Source organism: Staurois parvus, unplaced genomic scaffold (assembly GCF_062004578.1).
Source record: "Staurois parvus isolate SC_StPar_1 unplaced genomic scaffold, SC_StPar_1.0 ptg000286l, whole genome shotgun sequence".
NCBI classification, from domain to species: domain Eukaryota; kingdom Metazoa; phylum Chordata; class Amphibia; order Anura; family Ranidae; genus Staurois; species Staurois parvus.
The window spans coordinates 480,368-503,866 of record NW_028318082.1 but is presented as its reverse complement, the minus strand read 5'-3'; the positions used below and the strand labels follow the sequence as shown (position 1 = coordinate 503,866).

The 23,499-nt window shown below is 42.2% G+C and overlaps 1 protein-coding gene across 1 annotated transcript in view; it reads right to left on the bottom strand.

Annotated features, from left to right (window-relative positions):
- The window catches only part of HMGXB3 (HMG-box containing 3), a 95,096-nt gene extending 77,009 nt beyond the window's left edge, over positions 1-18,087 (bottom strand). Inside the window, exons 1-3 of the mRNA XM_089682128.1 lie at positions 18,007-18,087; positions 6,837-6,978; positions 1,133-1,307 (exon numbers count right to left, since the gene is read on the bottom strand). Coding sequence (XP_089538254.1) covers positions 1,133-1,307; positions 6,837-6,976 — 315 coding nt within the window. The 5' untranslated portion in view covers positions 6,977-6,978; positions 18,007-18,087. The remainder of the gene's footprint in view (positions 1-1,132; positions 1,308-6,836; positions 6,979-18,006) is intronic.
- Positions 18,088-23,499: the final 5,412 nt, after the last annotated feature.

Genomic DNA, 23,499 nt, shown 5'->3' with positions numbered 1-23,499 from the left:
GCATGGTGGTAAGGCAACTCATAGGCTCAGGATAAGAGGCAAGGCCTCAAGTACCTATTAAATCCGGACAGGTGGTAGCAGGTGAGGGCTAAATGGTCCAAAGTGACCAAAGTCATTGTAGACAGGCCACAGGAGCAGAACGAAAATCCATGGGGTTCTTTATAAGCTGAAAGTGTGAGGAGCTGCTTCCTCATTGTTGTTTGGTGGGAAGGAGTGCATTGATGAGACACTCCACTTAGCGGATAATAGCAGTGGTCAGTCTCACAGCATTAACCCCATTTCCAGCACCAAGTCTGGAAATGACACCACTATCCCGTGTCCAAAGGTCACTTCAAGGCTACCCACCAATGTCTAGTCCTAGCAGGTTTCAGATGCGGCACTTCAAAAGCAAGGTTGAGGATGGCCTCATCGGATAGCTGCAACAACGCTAAAACTCCAACAGCAATGTAGAGAAGAGTTTTTAAAAAAATTAAGAATTAAAATGGTTCTAGCAACCATTAAGTTAGTCTAACGCAGCAGAAAAGGGAAAAAGAGGTGCATCCTTCCAGGCCACTAGCAAAAAAACAAAGCAAGTTGGTAGTACGATAAGCTATTCTGTGCTTGCCTACAGATTTGTTTGTTTGCCAGCATCCAATACTCCTGTGGGCAGATGGAAAACCCAACAGGTTAAAGACCTCCTGTTTCCAGCAGTGAAGGAATATTGTTTTCTGATACAACCTTGAATATACAGAATTATACGATATCTAGAATACAACACAAAGACTGCAATATTTGCTTTATATACATTAAAGTGGTTCTAAAGTCTCAAGATTTTTTACCTTCATGCATTCTGTGCATGAAAGTAAAAAACCTTCTGTGTGTTGCAGCCCCATCTAACACTCATCTGAGCACCCTCTTGATCCAGCGATGTACACAATCCCCATTTCTCTGGGGACTCTCACTCCTGATTGGCTCAATCGCAGCTGGTGAGCCAATCAGGAGAAGGAGGGGGTGGGGCTGAGCCACGTCTCTGTGTGTGAACAAGACTTTAGTATCACTTTAACTTTTAAAGAATTACTGTGGTCTAATAGATTCTTGAATCTATATAAAGTCATATTTCTGATAAAGCTCCTGTAAGCAGCAGTACACATACAGGGTCCAGGCCCTCCTTCTCTAACTTGGCTCGCTCCAGGTAATAGCTCTTCTCTGCCACACTCAGCAGTTTCCAGCTCTCGCTGATCTTCTTGTTGATTTCGGATTGGGGAAGGTGAGGTACCTCTTGCTGGACTTTGAGGTAGATATCATAGTAGTAAAGTAAATATGCTGACCTGGAACATGAGAAGATGTTTAAATTTACTTAATAAAGAAGGTTCTTGTTTTACAACAAACTTGTAATTACCCAAATAGAATTAAACAGGTTACAGTACTACAATACAGGAATAGCATGCTTTACAGCATATTATATAGACACGGGTGGAAGAGATGGAAGGTGGTGCAACTCCTGAGGAGCTGTAACATGAAAATTTTGATACTTTCCAAGATTGTGAACAGCTTGCTTGCTTCCTCCCACACGTCTACTGGTCCACCATTATTACAGGCGGCCAAAAAGCAGAAGGAGAGGAAGCTGTTCGCATTATTGTGAAGTGTTGAACTTTGCATGTTATAGGAATTTGGGTAACCTGAACCATGGGAAAGTATCTAAGAAAAAATTAAAAATGTGCCTGTTTTTTAATGCTGAAGCTTATTCAGTATCTTTAGGGTGCTGACAGGTATGCTTTAAAGTAGAACTAAAAGGCAAAAAACTTTATTTTTAGTTTTTGACAGAGCAGAGATAGATTAGAACACCTGTTAGATTTTATTGTTGTCTGTGCCTCCATTAGAGAGATTCCCCCTATTTGTCCTGATTACCATTATCATCAAAAGTGAAAGTAAAAGAAACCCAAATTGTGGGTTGTCCCCAGAAAAGTAATCAAGAGGAAATTTTCCGACGGGGACACTAATTTTGGTGACCTGGGGGTTCCCCAGAAATTCCCTTAATTTGGAGAGGTTTTCTCACTTTCTGTTTTGACTATGGGACAGGAAGTGAAGGTAAACCTTCCCAATGGGACAGAAATGACAAAAAATAAACTGACAGTAACCCTCCCTTACGCTATCCAAAATTATAAAAAAAATTTGCCAATAGTTCTACTTTAGAGCAAAATGACAATAAAACTGGAATAAAAAAAAACTTTAAGCCAGTTTGGATTACTAGAACACAGATCAAGCAGGTGAACTGAGGATCTTTGAGTCTGGCTTTCACACGTAGCACTCCACAGAAACTCCTAGATTGTAAGCTCCAAGGAGCAGGGCCCTCAATCCCTCTTGTATTGAACTGTATTGTTGCTGTATTGTCTCCCTTTATATTGTAAAGCGCTGAGCAAACTGTTGGCGCTATATAAATCCTGTATAATAATAATAATAGTAATAACTGTCCTACTAAAACTCACTAATGATTTACTAACTGCTAAAACCAATGGCCACTACACCGTACTCTTACTACTTGACCTCTCTGCAGCCTTTGATACTGTATACCACCCACTCCTTCTCAATCAATTCTACTGCCTTGGTCTACAAGTCAGCTCTTTCCTGGTTCTCCTCCTATCACAGCGCTCCTTTAGTGTTACCTATAATTCTATCTCCTCTCCACTTCCTCTTTCTGTAGGGTCCCCTCAAAGCTCTGTTCTTAGACCCCTTCTCTTCTCTACCTACACCTTCTCTCTATGCCGAGGACACCCAAATGTATTTCTCTACTCTTCATCTCACTACTCCAGTCTCCTCCGCATTACTGACATATCAGCATGGAAGTCGCACCGCTTCCCTAAACTAAATCTCTATAAAACTGAGCTGATAATATTCCCCCCTACTTGTGCCCTCCCCCATGATTTTGCATCAAGATAAATAATGCAACTATCAGTCCCTCCCCTCAAGCCAAGGTACTAGGTGTATTACTGGACTCTGACCTATCCTTTCTGCCTCAAATCAAATCGCTGTCAAAAGCTTGTAGAATTCACCTCCGTAACATCTCTAAAATCTGGTCCTTTTTAACTAACCTCCGTAGGCTATCCCCTCTTCAATCTACCATGAATGCTGCTGCCAGAACCATCTACCTTACCAACCGCTCAGTGTCTGCCACCTCTCTCTGCCAATCGATCCACTGGCTTCCGATTGCCTAGCGAATTAAATTCAAAATACGAATAACATACAAAACTATTCACAACCCTGCCCCGAGCTACATCACTAATCTTGTCGCCAAATATCACCCAAACCGTCCTCTCCACTCCTCTCATGATCTCATTAACCTATCTCTTCAAGGAAGCCTATCCTGCATGCAGCTAATAGCGGAATCTTCTATTCCTCCTACCAGTCCACCCCCCACAGTTATTACCTTTTGTACCACCAACCCCTCCCTCTTAGATTGTAAGCTCCAAGGAGCAGGGCCCTCCTAACCCTCTTGTATTGAACTGTATCATTGCTGTATTGTCTCCCTTTATATTGTAAAGCGCTGAGCAAACTGTTGGCGCTATATAAATCTTGTATTATAATATTAATCTCCTACTATCAAGCTCCCTTGACTCCTCCTTCCATGTTAGTCTCTAGGACTTCTCTAGAACCTCTCCCATCCTATGGAACCCTCTACCTCAATCTCTCAGGTAATCCCTTACTATGGCTGTCTTCAGGTGATCCCTGAAAACTAATATATTCAGGGAAACCTATCACGCCTCCAATTAAGCATTTATCCCTTCCACCAGCTCATCCCCCACAGTTATAAACCTTTGTACCACTTGCCCCACCCTATTAGATTGTAAACTCTTATGAGCAGGGCCTTCTTAATCCTCTTGTTTTTTATTCTATTGTAACTGTATTATCTGCCTTTATATTGTAAAGTGCTGCGCAAACTGTTGGCACTATATAAATCCTGTATAATAATAATTCTAAGCCTATTCTATTTTCCCTTTAAAAGGAAAGATGCCTATACTTACCTATTCTCGCTCTGGTCCGTTCCGATTGTGTCCCATCACCGGCTTCAGTGTAGAGGAGGGACAGCCAGCAATGGATACCCCAAATTAAGTCTATGGGTGATGTCATCCCACAGGCTCTGCAGCTGTTGTCGGCAATCTCTCCTCTTCACTGAGGCTGGCCTCTGGAGAGATCATGTCACCGGACCGGACTCACTTCAAAATAGGTAAGTATAGGCATCTTTTCTTATACAGGGTAGATAACCTAGTTAGGTTTTGACTTGCCTTCCAATTTAAACTCTACTTCGTACTAGATGGGGGTGAGCTACTGCACTGTGTGTACATCTGCAGAGCAGGACACAGTTTCCTTTGTGTTCAGCATAATAGGATTTTTTCACATAGTACACAAAGCACAAGCAAAGCCAAGTTCCAGCAGTGTACAAAGTGTGGCAGTTTGCCTGTAAGAGGACAAGTTGGTCTGAGTAGGAGAGCTTTAAATATTTGCTACTACTATGCACAGCTACAATTCAGAACAGTAGCACTCTGATTTACTATTATAGGTCGTGCTACCACATTTATTTGCTACAGCTTTTGTTAGCACAAACCCATGTTGTTATCAGGAATGAAGGTTAAAGAATTCCTTAACAGGTGATTGGCTGCTACACATAGGAAAACACTCAATACATTAGCTCTAACACACGCATCTCTACTATGCTTAATAACGCCCGTAGACATGTTAGTGTTAGTCTTCAGTAGTAACATCAAATCTCTGACCCTCAGTTATAATACACATGCCTAATTTGTCTCTCCTTTTAGCCGAAGTCTGGCTCCTGACCCTGGCTTACTTGAGCAAATTATTCCTCTAGAGGACCTAAATCCATATTCAACTGTCCCAATTTTGGCTTGTTTCTTTGAATATGAATGTGATCCACCTACCACATCCTCAACCAGCTCAGCATATACAGTGCCTTGAAAAAAGTATTCATACCCCTTGAAATTTTCCATGTTTTGTCATGTTACAACCAAAAACATAAATGTGTTTTATTGGGATGTTATGTGATAGACCAACACAAAGTGGCACATAACTGTGAAGTGAAAGGAAAATGATAAATGGTTTTCAAACTTTTTGACAAATAAATATCTGAAAAGTGAGACGTGCATTTGTATTCAGCCCCCTCTACTCTGATACCCCTAACTAAAATCTAGTGGAACCAATTGCCTTCACAGGTCACCTAATTAGTAAAGAGAGTCCACCTGCATGTAATTTATTCTCAGTATAAATACAGCTGTTCTGTTAATCCCTCAGAGGGTTGTCAGAGAACATTAGTGAACAAACAGCATCATGAAGGCCAAGAAACACACCAAACAGGTCAGGGATAAGGTTCTGGAGAAGTTAATAGCAGGGTTAGGTTATCCCAAGCTTTGATCATCTCACGGAGCACTGTTCGATCAATCATCCGAAAATGGAAAAAGTATGGCACAACTGCAAACCTACCAAGACCTGGCCGTCCACCTAAACGGACAGGCCGGGCAAGGAGAGCATTAATTAGAGAAGCAATTAACTCTGGAGGAGCTGCAGAGATCCACAGCTCAGGTGGGAGAATCTGTCTACAGGACAACTATTAGTTATGCACTCCACAAATCTGGCATTTATGGAAGAGTGGCAAGAAGAAATCCATAGTTGAAAGAAAGCCAAAAGAATTCCTGTTTGCAGTTTGCAAGAAGCCATGTGGGGGACACAGCGAACATGTGGAAGAAGGTACTCTGGTCAGATGAGACCAAAATTGAACTTTTTGGCCTAAAAGCACAATGCTACGTGTAGTGGAAAACTAACACTGCACATAACCCTGAACACACCATCCCCACTGTGAAACATAGTGGTAGCAGCATCATGTTGTGGGGATGCTTTTCTTCAGCAGGGACAGGGAAGATGGTCAGAGTTGATGGGAAGATGGATGGAGCCAGATACAGGGCAATCGTAGAAGAAAACCTGTTAGAGTCTGCAAAAGTTTTGAGACTGGGTGAAGGTTCACCTTCCAGCAGGACAACGACCCTAAACATATAGCCAGAGCTACAATGGAACGGTTTAGATCAAAGCATATTCATGTGTTAGAATGGCCCAGTCAAAGTCCAGACCTAAATTCAATTGAGAATCTGTGGCAAGACTTGAAAATTGCTGTCACAGACGCTCTCCATCCAATCTGACAGAGCTTGAGCTATTTTGCAAAGAGGAATGGTCAAAGATTACACTCTAGATGTGCAAAGCTGGAAGAGATATACCCAGCTGTATATCTGTATATCTGCAGCTGTAAAAGTATTGACTCACGGGGGCTGAATACAAATCCGCGCAACACTTTTCAGATATTTATTTGTAAAAAATTTTGAAAACCATTTACCATTTTCCTTCCATTTCACAATTAGTTGCCACTGTGTGTTGGTCTAGAATGCAAGTGTACAATACAAACACACACGTTCCTGCGTTAAAAATGGCTGTGTGTATAAGTGGTGCTGCAGCAACCGTCGGCTGGAACCGAACAGAATCAGCAAGGGAGAATGTCACCAGCACACCGAGGATCACCAATATAAGTTCAAAGGAGTTAATGAACGATCACAGTTACAGCAAGGCAACATTTCGGAGTCTGAACATTTCGGAGTCTCGCCTGATGAAGGGGTCCGGCGAGACTCCGAAATGTTCAGACTATGACCCACTCTACAATTCCCACAGCTCTTTGTTACGTGCTCTCACTCCATCTCTAGGTATTACTGTGTCGGTGAGAGGGGCACAATTTGCCAAACTCTCCAATGCCTGTGGTCAGAAGACACAAGACAATTTTCTTATCTCATGTGAAATAAAGCCCTAACCTGGGTTTCTTCATGGAATCTCTCTGCTCAGTACATCCTCTGTATTTCTTCTTTTTAACAGGTGGCTTGGCAGGCACATAGTTTCCTTCCATTTCCTCAGACTCCACTGTCACCTCAGTGCCATCGAAATGATCATCCATGTCTAAAGAAAACACAGTTATATATTCCCGATCAGTCCAGTAATGGTTTCTTCTAGGACAGCAACCTAAGAGATGATTGGTTCTCCCCTCTACAGGAAACACAAAGCAGTGAAAACCCCTCCCACCCCCCAAATTAGATAAAAGTCCACTAGTGCACATGGGGAAAAAATAGAATTATAAAACAACCACAAACAAAAAGATTGGGAGGTAGGCTTGCTGTCCTGAAAGATTCCTAGAAAAACTGTTAACAGTAAGAGAAAAGAGAAATTTTCTCCAATCATCTTCCAGGACAGCAAACTGAAAGGAGTAGCAAAAAATAAAGCAAACCTTAACGAGGGGCTGCCATATGTGGAACTCTTCTGCGAATGCTAGGGTCATGGTTCAAGAGAACCTCTACTCAAAGTTAGATAAAGTTACCCCGACCAGACCAAATGGTTGCTTCACAGATTTGGTTCCCTTCTCTCCTGCCCACAATGTAAAATCTGACAGGAAGCACCTTCAACATGCTGCTTCTCTTTAAAACAAAGGTGTGGGGTATTTTTTCCCCAAATTCTACTTACCTAGGTGGATGCAGCATTGCTCCGATGCTGTATCTGTTCACACTAGCTTTGTTAGCAGGTGTTAGACAGGTGTTTGGGAAATGTCTTTAACGCTCCTCAAACGCCAATGAAAATTCTATACATGGCAGCATACAGTGATGTTCACACTGAAGCATTAGCATCGCAGCAAAATTGAAGTCTCAGGTTGAGTCAGGAGGAGTTGAAGCCTCCCATTCAAGTCTATGGTGACGCTTCTCAAACGCATGGCAGGCATTTGCAAGGAGGTTGCGAGGCGGTTACGAAGTGTTTGCGGAGCGTTAATACCATTAAACTTCATTATAGGCGTTTGTGGTGCAGTTTTAACACGTGGCAAACGCCTCAAAGACAGGGATAGGGCGTTAGGGGAGCATTTGAGGAGCGTTAAAAACGCTTCCCAAATGCCTGTCAAACGCTATAAGGGCAGGAGTTAGAAATAAGTCAAGTGTGAATGAGCCCTAAGGGTGAGAACTCAGCGATAACATGACCGCTGATCAGTGAGTTCTCACCATCGCTGTGAGCATAGAGCAGTGGCTGTCAGTCACCGCTGTCTGCTCTGCCCCCCCTTGCGCTCACTGGAGTGCTTGGCTGTAGAGAGGGAGGGAGCAGATTGCTTAGGCTCTCAGCAGATAGATGAGAGGCTGAGCCAGGTGTGGCTCCAGACTTTGGGTTGGATCCCAACTATAAAGTCGGGATCTTTTCCCAGCCTGGACCGGCTGAGTGACTTCAGCCTGCTGTCAGCTGAAAATCGGTCACAGGAGGGCAGAACAAACTACGCTCCTGTGATCCACACAAAAGAGCTTTGGCTATACTTCTCCTTTAATAAAAAACTGGATATAGATTGTTAAAATCACTTGCAACATGTGGTCTTGAGGTACTAAAAGTTCTTCTTTGAACACCAAACAAGACAAAAAAAAAAAAGGGGGGTTAACCCCAAAACTTCCAAAAGTGTTTAACTAGGTCATGAGGTATCTCTTAACCTCTAAAGAACAGAGGTACCCTCTTTTCCTAATGTCTAAAGGGTAGATGCAAAAAGGGAGGTACGCAGTGCCTTAAGGGAACTTTGGAAGACACAGAGGCAGTCCATAAGCCTGAAGCATACATGCCACAGAGATTCACTCAGCAGCCCTTAACCCATCCAACAATATAGGCAAAATGTCCTTGGAATGTACAAGAGTCAGATAAAGTGAACAACCTCCTTGTTAAGGAGAAGGAAGAAACTACTTTAACTGCTTCCCGCCCACAATGTACTGCGGCAGAGCGACAGCTACAGGCAAAGCAACGTACCTGCGGGTAAGCGGTTGGCAGGTAGTTAAAAAAAAAAAAAAAAAATGCTCAATTTTTTTTTTTTAATACTTTTAATCAGAATAGTACAATGTTACCATAGTAACATTGTACTACTGTGGGGGAGGGTTGATCAGGGATTTTTTTTTTTTTTTTACACTTTGCTTTGCAGGAGAATGAATGAGTTAAATGTTGACAGCTCAGGATAGTGATCTGTGATTGGCTGGAGCTGGACACAGGGTGCTGTGATTGGCCCCCAGGTATCATGTGACAGCTGTGAGCCAATCACAGCTCACTAGGAAGAGAAGCAGAGCTGTTACGAATGAGATTGATCACATGATCACCGAGTCCCGTTCACCAGGATCTTCATTCCACTGGACACAGAAGTCGCGAGGGGGGAGCGATGCGCGACTGCTCGGGCGCGCAGCGCCCCCCTGTGTTAGTACAGCCGGAGCGGCATTCGGGTATGTCGCTTTGCCTGTAGCTGCCGCTCTGCCACAGTACATGGCGGGCGGGAAGCTAGTAAAGGATTAATTTGGGGTCAATACAAAAACAAACATCCATACTCACCTTGGTGGGGCTATGCTGCAGCTGTCCTCCACTGACTCTAAGACCAAGAACTAAGTGATCACATGACCACTGAACACTCAGTTTTTGGACTTTTCGAAGCAGGGCTCAGTAACTCCCAGTCACCGCTCTGCTCTTCCAGCACTTACTAGTGTGTCAGGCAGGAGAGCAGGTGGGCAAAGCTGACTTTGGCTCTGACCTGCACGCTGACAGCTAGAGCACACTGTCAGTAAGACAGCTGCCTGAATCCCAACAATATGGTCCCACCGTTGGCTGATTCTGGGTCAGAGTGGAGCAAATGTAAGTGCAGTCCTGTGACCCAGGACAGAAATATAGCCAAAAAGCTCCTTTTAAACAAAATGTATAGGTCTCAGCACAACCTCTGAGTAGAATAGGAATAAGAACTAAAGACAGGGCCGTCAACACAAGAACTCGCCTCGCAGAGAGGCTGGCAAAGAAGAAAACTCTCTGGGTAAGTATAGTGTTCAGATTGAAAGATTTCACCTCTGTTTCTGTTTTAATTACAATCCATAACTTTCAGTTACTGTGACAATAGTCACTAGAAGAAATATAGACGTAAATCTCTCTAGCAGCAACATAGACAGCAACAAAAACATGAAGGATACCAGCACCTACCCACTGAATCTAAAACAAGCTTTGAACACCTGGTAATTCTGCCATGAAGGTCTATGAAAGCAATTCTTCTTCATTGCTTTGTCCAGGCCTTCTAATTGTGATATTGTGTTGTCACCCTCATACACAGCCTCCTGACAGGAGACTACAAGCAGATATTCCAACATATTACACAGCTGTGGTCCACTGTTATCAACAGGAATCCGCCCTAAAGGTATGTGAAGCTATCGCTTGGATAAAAAAAAAAAAAAAAAAGTAAGCTTCTCCTATACAACTCAATAACACCTGTTGTCACACATGATTACTGCAGCACAGGTGCCCTATTAGTCTCTTCTGTCAATAATGCTTCTTTCTGCCTGTCAGCATTTATGGACCCATGCACAGTTCAGGATAGTTAAGGCACCTGTCTGTACTGTGATGATGTGACTCCCGTGCACACGCGTGGGAGTGACGTCATCGAGGCCCTAACAATCAAACAGTCAAGGAATCTCAGGGATGTTGGATTCCAATCGCCCGACGCCCGGGAAATGTAGTTCCAGGCGCCGGGCAGATAGTTTCTTTCTACCTTTAGTCCTGCTGCGGGCAAGCCTGTCAGGTGAAGCAATCAGCAGCAGCGCTGCAGCCGACTGCTTCACACAGTGCCAGCCTCTCCGCGTTCCCATTGTGAGGTCTCCCGGGCTCTGCTTGCCCATCTGCGGGCCTGGATTGCTGTCGACTAGAGGGAAGGGAGAAGAGCAGACAAGTCTGCTCCCCTTCCCTTCTTGTGCTGACTCGGAAGTGACCTTACGATGTCACTTCCGGGTCCCCGCTGAAATATTGTAATGCAATCCCCGGGAAAAATGTAATATGGTGCGATGTGCACCACATTACATTCAGTGGAGCAGAGGGGAGACATCCAGGGTCTTTTAGACCTTGGATGTCTCAAAGAGAACTTGTCACCAAAAATCATCACATAGGGTACTTTGTCCCCTATGTGATGGAAAAAAACAAAAAACGTACAATTCCCCCCCAAAAATGAGGCCCCTACATCTACAAACGTAAAAGCACATGCTGGGGCACCTACGCATGAAACCGTCAATTGCAATACACATTACATATTGCCGCGCACATCAGAATGAGAGCAATAATTCTAGCACCAGACCTCCTCCGTAACACTAAACTGGTGACCTATAAGGAGCTTTAAAAGTGTTGACCTATAGAAAATATAGGGTACTGAAGTTTGTTGCCATTTCACGACCGTGCACAAATTTAAGGTTTGACAAGTTGGATATCTGTTTACTTGATGCAACCTCATCTGTTATATTTTACAAAAAAATAAGGCAATTTATTGCTTTTTTGTGCCCTACAATTAACTTACTTGTATTTTTTGCTGAAATCATGCGACATAAAAAAATTGGAACTACCACCATTTTATTCTCTATGGTCTCTGCTTTCAGAAAATATATCATGTTTGGGGGTTTTATGTAATCTTCAGGCCTCAAATTATTTTTTAAATATGTGCAAAAAATGCTCTGGCAGCGAAAGGGATAACGTATAAACCCTGACCCACCCTTTCCTGACAAGCAGCCAATTGGTGCTGATTATACTGCAAAGTCTCTCTCCTCCCTGCTAGTCCCCGGGTGCGGTGCTGGAGAGAGGCGGGGGGGAGGAGATAAACAGCTCAATGTTAAAAATATTGCACATTTAAGTTGCCATAAAGCCTTTATTGTTTTTAAAAGCCTCAGACATTCCTAAAATCACCTCCGATTTAAATACGGTTTTGGTTAATTTTTATTTATTTTTTTAATCTGGACAAGTAGATTGTCATGAAGGACAAGTAGACTGGGGCCCCAATTTAGTCCCTGGACAAGAAGGTTTTTCAAAAATTTCCACACCCCTGAATCTGAACAAGGAAAAAAGGCCAGGTGAAGACGGAAAGTCTTGTGATCGGTGTTAGCGCTGACAGTGCAGCCCTGGAGGGGGATCGTTGCCAAGAAAGTCTGCCATAATAAGCCAATATGCTGTGCATACTAGTACATTATGGCGAATACCTTCTGAGGGCTCATGTAAGGAGATTCTACTTTAATCACAGCAAAACTGACAGAAATTTGGACAAACCATACAACACTTCCAGGAGTGCTTTCAACACTCACTTTTACAACACTTACACTTTTTTTCTCCAAAAGAAAGAAAAGCCCTGTTGCTGCATTTTATTAAAATGTTTTGGCTTGAGTTGAGACGTTTTGTCTCTTACTTTCATAATGTTGTTAAACTCTACAAAAAAAAAAAAAAACTATATAGTGCTGCAGACCTCAACATTTCTGCATGTTTGTTTTTCGTTTTAAGAGTTAGGTTGCTTTTAAGTAAGTCTCGTTTTTGGGTGGCTCTGTCCTTTTTCAGGGTCCAATGGAGCCACCTTTGTATGTATACAACTGGGAAGACAGCAACAGCTAAAAGCGTGGACAACTGCAAGACTTAGCTTTGCTTAAGTAAAAAATTGTATCGCTTGGATTAAGTTGATTGTAGTACCCCCTTCATATGGGTTTTTCGATCAGGTTTGTCTGTTAGCTTTTCAGGTGGACCTGATCAGAAGTTCTATGCAGCTCTATGGCCAGGCTGATATAAACAGACTTGTGTTTATTTACACCTACCTACCTCCAGGTCTGTACAGGTAAAAAAAAAAAAGAAAAACAACTGAGTCTTTTTCTTCTTTTCTAGACCTAAAAGTGAAGGATCAGAGGTGACCTGATGTAAATGGATGCAAGTTGTTTCCATCTGTCCACCCATAGAGCTATCAAGAGTCTTTCAGACACAAACTGAACAGGTATAGATGTAAAAAAATGGACATCTGTCCTATTTGTCTCCGATTCAGCAGGGGATCCGCTACTGTTCGTAGTATACCATAAATGTTTGCAATAACAGTTCTTGGTCCAAGTGGAAGAAGGGAACATGCCAAAAGCTTGTTATAAAAATTAGGTTACAAATATATCGATAAGGGCCTCTTGCGCTACTCACAATAAACTGATATCAGGTGGGGGGGGGGGGGGGGGCTGCCATCACCCAACCATATACCAAATGGATATTAAACTAAATTTTGAGATAAAATTGGTGCAGCTCTACCCCAGTCCTACACTACTCCTGCACTAGCATACCCAATATACCATCAGGTTAAAAAAAATATACAAATACATAGCATTGCATAACCAATTTAAATAACTCTGTGTATAGAATGAATAAACTAAAAATTATATATATCATCCAAACATGAACTAATGACTCACATTCACCAGAGCAGACGTGAATTAAGTACACCACCACTGAAAATTCAGTGAAACAAAATAACAGTATACAATCACTCACAAATAAAAAGTAAAGTGAAATGATCCACTATATGGGACCCATGGTGAAAAAAACTGTGAAGTTCTTATGATATGATAATTATTAAGAAACGCCAGTGATAGATATATGAAAGAAAAAAGTACAATGTACCAATGGGACTCTAAAGGTCCAAACTAAAATATTTTATAACATAAATTGATATATAAAGTGAATCCCTGAAATGTGGGATTATTTTCAATTATCACATTAAATTTTGTGATAAACATAGTGACCAAGGAGGCTATTTGTAGCCAAAAGAAAATGTGAAAATAAAAAGGTGAATCCCTGAATACGGGATTTTTCAGATTATCACATTGAATTATTGTGATAAGTCCACTCTGACCCTAGGTTCACATCTGTGCGGGTGGTGCTGCTGCGGATCCGCACAAAAATCTGTGCAGCCGCACCACCCGCACAGAGAAATGTGGACCCGCGGGCGGGTACCATTAGTTCTAATGGCAGGCAGCCCACACTGGAAAACGACAACCGTACTGGGAACCGAGGTTCCCATGCAGGCTGCGTTTTCCCAAAGAAGAGCAGGGACTTCTTCCCTGCGTGTCATGGGCACGGGAGTCCATTCAAATGAATCGGCTCTTGTGCCCGTGCAAAACGCGGCCCGCACGGCCACATACATGTGAACCGGGGGTGAATCCTGATTGGGTGGGCCAGACTCGTTATAACCACCTGGTGAAATCAAAGTGTTCTGATGAGGAAGGCTGCTGTGTCTTCATCTCTCTAGTAGCAGTTACCAGTTAGCCTCCTTGGTCACTATATTTATCACAAAATTTTATGTGATAATTGAAAATAATCCCACATTTCAGGGATTCACTTTATATATCAATTTATGTTTCACTATAGAATATTTTAGTTTAGACCTTTTAGAGTCCCATTGGTACATTGTACTTTTTTTCTTTCATATTTCTATCACTGGCATTTCTTAATTATCATATCATGAGAACTTCACCGTTTGTTTACCATGGATCCCATATAGTGGATCATTTCACTTTACTTTTTATTTGTGAGTGATTGTATACTGTTATTTTGTTTCACTGAATTTTCAGTGGTGGCGTACTTAGGTCATGTCTCCTCTGGTGAATGTGAGTCATTAGACTATGTTTGGATGATATATATAATTTTAAGTTTATTCATTAGATCATGTTTGGATGATTTAAGTTTTTGTTTAGACCATTCTATACACAGAGTTCTTTAAGTTGGTTATGCAACACTATGTATTTGTATATTTTTTAACCTGATGGTATATGGAGTATGCTAGTGTAGGAGTAGTGTAAGACTGGGGTAGTGCTGCACCGATTTTATCTCAAAATAAAAATTAAGTTACGGTAGTGCAAATTAAAAAAGGTATATCATGGCCAGTCCTTAGCTCTGTTGCTGTAAGTGTACGAATATAGTTACAAACCCCAGGCTTTTGGGATGTCCATATCACACATCCCAATGGGAGTGATACTGATGAGCGCATGTGTGCCACAGGACTGCGTGCATGCATAGATGAGCCACAGGGCTTCGGGATACGGCACAGACCTGTGGGGGTTTCCTGTGCATGCCCACAAATGCTGGTATTTTAGACCTGCGGTGTCTGCACACAAGTGTAGGAATCCTCGCTTGTGTGTAGATGCGATACAGTTGTCTGCTGGGTTCCAAAGCCCAGTGTCACATCTACACATGGAGAATCCTATGGCTTCAGTAAAACTGGGATGTGTGACATGGATATCCAAGGAGGCAGCAATGGGGGACAAGGAGTTACATCAATCTCACCTAGGCTAGGAAGAAGGGAGTGCGTCCATGTGATACATCCAGGGACAGTTTTACAGATGGGTCCATGTGTAACTCAGGATTTCACATGAGTACAAATGAGCAGCAGGGCTTCGGTACAGAGATGTGTACAGTGCTGCAGAACTCTGTTGTGCCGCAAAGACCTAGCAGAGGCCTTCAGCACACTTGAGTGCATGCGCAAGACATTCAAAGATGGCCATGCGCGTGAAGACTGAAAGGGTGGAAATATCAGGGAGTGATGTTCCTCTTTAACACTGTATAAAAGCAATGTATTTGGGTTTTTTCACATGGGCCCATTCAGCATGGGATCGACGAACAGGAAAAAAACACAGATTTCACTTGCAGAGACACAAGTTTACATCAGTTTTCATGCGCATTTCAATGAATCTCATACAGATTCCTGCGCAGAAAAAATCTACACATGATATTAGTGTTGTGAACGAGGCACATAGAGAACAATTGTTTTGTTTGTGCCCTTGCAGAACGCATGCAGAAAAACTCACTTCTATGCAAACTGGTGTGAAGGAGGCCTTAAAGTAGAACAGGACAGATGTCACTTTCATGATGTCCCTGCCTGTTGAGCCATTTGTCTACATTTTCAGTGGACCGTGGACCTGTGTTGGATCTATGGGCTGACAGATGTAAACAAACTTCGGTTCCTTCACTACCTCCGATCCTTCACGTGGGCGTTTACCCGCATACACCAGATTCCAGCAAGAATCAGTGGATTTTTTGCAACCGGAATGACAGGTGCAGCTGCTCAGCCTGTAAATAGTAATACCAGGTGTCACTGTTCACTTGTAGCTTCCAACTGCGCCCAGGCTCAGACATCTGTCCATAACCGCAGGTATCTGCTTAAAATATGTATAAAACTTGCGCCAAAGGAATAAGTGAAAAATTAAATGGTGCTGTTCAAGGATTGACTAAACATCAAAATAAAAATAATACAGCGCAAATACAAATAATCAAAATGTGAAAAATATATAAAAGTCCAATGTCCCAAAAAAATTGTGAAAAACATTTTTTAATTCAATCTTCATACATTTTCCAGCATGCTTACATCTTCTGGGAAAAGCATTTTAATGATCCACACTCACCAAATGCTGTGAGTTCCCAAGCTAGTATAGACAAGCCTGTAGGTGGGGTGTGGTATCTGCTTGCTGTGTAGCTACATGTGAACAGTGACAGCCGCTGTCTGGCTGTCATTACTTTATACTCCCTGAGGTTCCGCTACTATATTTTCACACACCTATCATTTCAGATGCAAGAATCCACTGATCCTTGCCTCTGGAATCCTGTGTGTGCAGGTAAACGCCCGAGTAAAGGAGGCCTTGGATCCAAAAAAATGGAAAAGGACGCAGGACCTGGCCAAACTTGAATGTTACTTCTGATCAGGTCCACCAGAAAAACTGTCAGGCAGACCTGATTGGATAACCAGCGCATCTGTTTACATCCAATTGCCTTTGAGTCCATCTAGGTGGTTAGTAAAAAAAAAAAAACAGAAAAGGTTTGCATGCAGTTTTTTTTTTTAATTAAACATTACGAATTGAAGGTAAAAGGTTGTCTGTTTACATTCACCCGCCCATAGACCTAACACAGCCTACCTCTCCATAAGCTATCCCCTCTCCATTCTATCATGACTGCTGCTGCCAGGATTACCTACCTTACTACCTTTCCAACCACTCAGTGTCTGCCACCCCTCTCTGCCAATCCCTCCACTGGCTTCCCATTGCCCAGCGAATTAAATGCTAACAACATACAAAGCCATCCACAACTCTACCCAGAGCTACATCACCAATCTTGTCTCCAAGTATCACCCAAACTGTCCTCTCCGCTCCTCACAATCTCCCACTCTCACGTTCTCGTCTCCTCCTCCTATGCTCATCTCCATGACTTTGCCAGAGCCTCTCGCATCCTTTGGAACTCTCTACCTCAATCTGTCTGGCTATCCCCTACTCTGGCTGCCTTTATACAATCCTTGAAAACTCATCTTTTCAGAGAAGCCTATCATGCCTCCAAATAGACATCAATTTCATCAGCTCATCCCCCTAGTTATAACCTTTTTGTACCATTTGCCCCACCCTATTAGACTGTAAGTTCTTCTGCGTAGGGCCCTCTTAATGATCGTTTTGATTGTATTGTTGCTGTATTGTCTCCCTTTATATTGTAAAGCGCTGAGCAAACTGTTGGAGCTATAGAGGTCCTGAGTACTAATATTAACATGGGGCGTGGGCACAAGCGCCACCCTTTCTATTCCATTCTAATTCAGCAGAGGATGTGTTCCCTTTCTGATCGGAACCAACAGTGCCCCTGTGAAAGCAGCCATGCTGTCATAAACATTTTATAATCTGCAATCCAAAGGACTGGAAAAGGATGAAGTGGAGATGACAACTCTGCCAGCTGATGTCCCATGGACACGTGACCTGGCTGCTGCACACAGGACTGTCAGCTTGTATGCAATGTCAGTGCTTTCCTGTGCCTGCACTGGTCACACCTCCACTCCCTCACCACTTCTATGACCCCCCCTGTTGTCTCAGAAACCTCCCGGCTCTCAGTCCCCCACAATACATAGGAGCCAGGGCTGAGGGCACAACACAACTGTATATGTTGTGTCTGCTCTTCTCTCTCCCCTCCCCCTCCGCCTATTCATGTGCCTTCATACTGACTCGGGCACTCCCCAACGTCCAATGAGCGGCAGCCTTATTAACTCCCTCCCGGACTTCATCGCCCGTCGCCCTCCGCAGCTCCCTATAGACGTCCTACAAGCCCCATTCGCACCCGCCGCGGAAAGCGGAGCCCCAGCGCCCCGGGCAAGCTCCTTACCTGCAGCCCAGGCCGAGCGCCAGTGAGAAAGTCACCCCCTCTCCTCCATGCCCTCTCCAAGATGGCGGCCTGGCTACTAGGGCGGAGGGACCAATGGGAGCAGGGAATGAAAGACCGAAGGCCAATCAGCTGCTGCCTTTTAGCCACGTGTGTCCTGAGGTAGAGGATGGCAAGGCGGATAAAGTGACTATTACATTACAGTTCATTAGGATTGTGCGAAAGAACGCAGGGGCCAAAGGGGAGAGGGTGAAAACAGAAACTTTAATAATTCTACACATCGTGGGAGGACAGCTTCTGTACGGCATACTTTCACCCCTCTCTTGCCTAGGCCAATTTCCAACTTTCAGCACCCACTTTGAATAACAATTGTGCAGTCATGAAGCACTGTACCCAAGCTAGATTTTTATCATTTCACACAATTTTTTATCTTACGATGGTATTTAATCGCCACTGGGTTTTTTATTTTTTTTTTAATAAAAAAGACTGAACATGTTTGAAAAAAAATAGTTTTTCTTCATTTCTGTTATAAAAGTTTGCAATTACATCGTCTTTCTTAATAACTTTAGGCCAAAAGGTATTCTGCTACATTTACTGGGTGAAAATAACCCAAATCAGTGCATATTATTTACTGTAGTCTGTAGGAAAGTTATAGACGCCACAAACCATAGTTACAATTGTGCTTAAAGTGGAGCTCTACCCAAAAAGGGAAGTTCTGCTATAAGGACTGGTCTGTTAAACTATAGAAACAGTCTAGATGTTTTTCCTGATGCGTTTTTGCATGCCTTTTTGGCATGCATGTTTAGTGTGTTCCAGTACATTTTGGATGCGTTTTGGACACGTTGCATTGCATTTTTGTATCCCTTCCAGTTAGTTTTTTCTACTTACTTTTTATTCAATTTAATTAGGGACATGTGCGTTTTAGTACATTGAAGGGCGTTTCAACGCGTTCCAGCAAGTTCTGTGCATAAACAGTGCAACGTGGTCAACTTTGTTTATAGCACCTGCAATGCACTGAAAATGCAAGTGCTGATGTGAATTATGACATTGACAACCATTTAACCTTCTTTGTGATGCCAAAAAAGCAACTGAAACACATGTAGTGTGAACTGGCCCTAAAGATTATTAGAAGTAAGGGAACGGGACTGACCAGGAATTGTGAATTCAATCAGAATAGTGGTGAGATACAATCAGCAATCGTATAATAATGTGAGATCTGAGCTGTAGATGATAGAAAATGAGACACATTCAGATTGATCAGTAAATAAATAGTTAAAAAGTGGGGCGGTGATCCATAGATTTGCATATGGGACAGGTGATGATGGGGTGGGGGAGGGGGTCAAGTTGTATAAGGAGACAGATTTAAAAGAAGAGAAAAAAGTTACAATGAAATATACACAGCATGAAACTTGCACATTTCCAAAGTTTCAGAAGAACAGGACACAGGTAAGATTCATCCACTTTCTAGTCATTAGGCAAAATCATAATTGATTGATCAATATTCCTGGCACTGACACAACCCAGAAAATTGATCTCCATTTTTTTAACGTTCATAACTGTCAACGAGTTTATAATCTAAGGGCAGAAACTAATTCATGTACTAGGCCTAATTAACCTAACAGCATATCTTTTGAGTGTTGGCAGAAACACATCCATACAGGGAAAGCATGCAAACTGGGATTAGAACCCATGACCCAAGTGCTGTAAGTTCTGAGCTCTAACCACTAAGCCACTGTGGGAGACACAGTTTGAGCTATAATGTAGAATAGTTACATTGTTTAAAAATGATAACGCAAGCGCTGGTAAATTTATATAGACTACTTAAATGGTATTACACAAGATAAATATAACCACGAACAGTAGTGCATGAACTCGTGAAAGGTCATCCACCCTTGTGACAGTGTACTACACTATTAAGCACCTTTCTGGCTCCTGTGGCTGAGCTAATTCCTCCCCAGGACCATTTGGGCACCCACCCTGATGGATGGATGGCTGGAGCTGGATGACTAACCCATAGCTGCCAGCATACCGCTGCACCCCCAGATGTGTGATGTGTATAACCCATGAGCATTAATACTTTTGTTCTGGTGAGTGTAGACCAGTCCCAAGGGTGGTTGACCTTTCACGAGTTCATGCACTACTGTCCGTCACGGAGAAACCACATGTGCCATTCATAGGCACTCTCTGAGTTGATACTCTCACACGAAGGACATTCCATTATTCAGGAATGATTATTTGAACTTATTTTAGCACCATTTACCATTTTACATCATTATTGCAATTATTTGCACTTTTTGGTTTTTACATGCGTTCATTATTGATCACATGCATTTATAGTGCTGCACTATGACTTTAACATAGAATAGTTACATGATTAAAGAGAAGGAAGCTATATCATTATATTGGGAAATTAGAACTAGACATTCCAAATTATTTGAGATATAAGTTTGAAAATGTTTAACATCTGAAAATAGAATGTATGAGATTCATTAGTAAATGCATTAGCTGTCTGATCATTTTGGAGAAACAGCAAAAAAAAAAAAAAAATATTATAATATAGGTGTACTTTTTATTTACATTTTTTTTTTCAGATCCTTAGAGAGTTCTGTGCCATGAGGTACCATGCTGAACTTCCAGTGACCAGTATGAGAGAATAAGAGCAATAACATCAAATTTAACACACTTCCTCCCCATTCACACCTGAGACCTTGTAACACTAACAAGTCACATGACACTGGGGAGGTAAAATGGCAAATTGGGCCCAATTTGGACATTTTCACTTAGGGGTGTACTCACTTTTGTTGCCAGCGGTTTAGAAATTAATGGCTGTGCTGAGTTATTTTGAGGGGACAGCAAATTTACACTGTTATACAAGCTGTACACTCACTACTTTACATTTTAGCAAAGTGTCATTTCTTCAGTGTTGTCACATGAAAAGATAGAATAAAGTATGTACAAAAATGTGAGGGGTGTACTCACTTCTGTGAGATACTGTATATACAATGATATGTTTATGGCAGTCTGGTCCATTTGTACCTCATGAGGCCACTAAAGAACCCCCAGTTTGATATCAATGTGAGGCTTATTAATTCTACTTCTAAGAAATGAATGATAAATAGTGGAGTAAGCATGTCTTGGCTACAGCTGCAGATGTTAGATGTAATATTGTTGTATTTTGTTATGTGTAATGTCTATTCATGTAATGTCTATTAATATTTTTTTTGTACAGTTCTGAACCATCAGTGGTCTTTCCCCCAAAGAAGAGGACAATTAGGCCATCTTAATATGTGGTTGTTTTATGAAATATTTTGTTTATGTGACCCAATAAACTTTAAGTTTTAATAGTGTATTAGCGTATACTTGTCTGCAAGCACCTTTATAGTCCTTGATTTACTCTTTCCGGAAATATTCACTGTCTTCAGTTAAATGTCTGCAGACCCTAACTGTCTATTGTAGAATGTCTAAAGTCCTTGAGTGTCTTCTGCAGTGTCCATAGTCCCTGAATGGCTTCTGTAGCAGTTCCACAGTTCCTGAAAGTCTCCAATAAAATGTCTGCAGTCTCTGACTGTCACCCGTAGCATATCAACATTCTAATTTCTGTATTTTGAATTTTAAAGCAAACAGCTTGTGGTGGAGCTATTTAAAAGATGAGAGGTCAGTTGAAACTAATTTTTAGGGGCTCATTTATATGGAGAATGGATCTTATTATCATCTGCTGCTTGAAAATTAATTGGGTCTTCTTAAAGCGGAGTTCCACTTTAATGATTGGTCCCCTGCTTCCCATTAAGGATTGGCACCTTTGGGGAGCGAGTACCCAAAATTGACAGGTACCCGCTCCCACTTCTGCTGCAATCGCCTAGGTGATCGGAAGCAGAAGGTGTCCTCCTACCCTCCCTCCCCATAGTCTTGTGGGACACATGACAGGTCCCAGAAGACGGCGGGGCCATTAAGGAAACCGCAAGCTGTCACAGCCAGGTGCTCACACTGAAGATACCGGCGCCTGGAATACAGAATGGCCGGTGAAACAGGCTGTGGCGGGGGCACCGTGGGAGAGGCGAGTGGCTGTTTTTTAAAAGTCAGCAGCTACAGTTTTTGTAGCTGCTGACTTATTTTTTTACAGAGTGAGTGGAACTCCGCTTTAACCACTCAATTGCACTTTTTATATGTAAAATGTATCTGAAAGAAACAAGTTCCACAGAGTACCTAGAAGCTGTGTCAAATAAAGGCAAGCAGGGGGTAACGGACTAGTAATCAATATTGCATGTAGGCTTCTGCTGTGTCCCTTTGTGGGACAGTCATCTTGGTGGGCAGTGGGGCTTCTTCATGTCAGAGCTTACCCCCTGGTGATTGGTGATGTGATGACTGGTGGAGGAGTAGTTAAAGTGTTACTAAACCCAGGGCCCTGCATTCACTATATCTGGTCTCACACAGAACACAGAAGTTCAATTATTTAGAAAATACAAACTGCTAAATACCTTTTCTCATCAGCAGTTACAGCAGTCTTGTGACTTCTATCAGTGTTCAGCAGAGCACTGGTCAAAACTTGTAGAAGAAGTTATCTTTCTGCTATAGGAGGATGTTGGACTCCTGACCTCTGTCTGGACAGTGCTGATTGGCCCTGTGCTGATCACATGCACATTCCCAAGAGAAAAAAAACCTCTAGCAATACACACTAAACTGAGCATGTGCAGAATGGCTACGGTTCAGTCTGCCTTATCAGGAGATAAGACATCGACATTTGAACAAGAAGAAGAGCCGAGAAGTCAGGATCAAATGGTATTTTTACACAATGCAGAGGATTAACCCCTTAGGTTCCACAGTGAGTATAACTAGCATGCTTTACTGCATATACAGATTGATTTTACTGCATTTATTCCATGGATGTTGTTGCTGAAGAATGGCGATTGTGTGCCATTCAGGCACAAAGCAGTGTATGTCGGAAGGCAACATGTTATAATATCAGGCATGTATGGATTTTTACTGTATCAAATAACAAAGTCCTCCTGCGCTTAAAAACGGAAATGAATCCTCACGTAAAGCTGCCAACAATCAAACTGATACCTACACAGTGTATGCAAATAGCGACAAACAATAGTGCAGTGCTTTCTACAAAAAAAAAAACATGAATACATAGGTGTAAATGAATACCCTAAAAAGTGCCAAAAAACACACAACAAAAGTGCCCAAAACAGTTAAATCAATAGGTAAAAGTGCCACTGATAACTGATGTGATTAAAGATGATGTGAACTCATATAAAATAATAATGACCCCTCAGGAATAGGGGATAAATAAATGTGCTAATATACATATATTTATCCCCTATTCCTGAGGGGTCATTAATATTTTATGAGTTATCAGAGCTTTGATAGACTGGCTAATTATAGGAACAGACAAGATAGTACATATTTATAATTTAAATTGGGGGAATCCAAAACCGCCCCCTATTTTTCACATAAGCAGGGATATCCATGCACTGAAGGTCCTCAGGTAAAAAT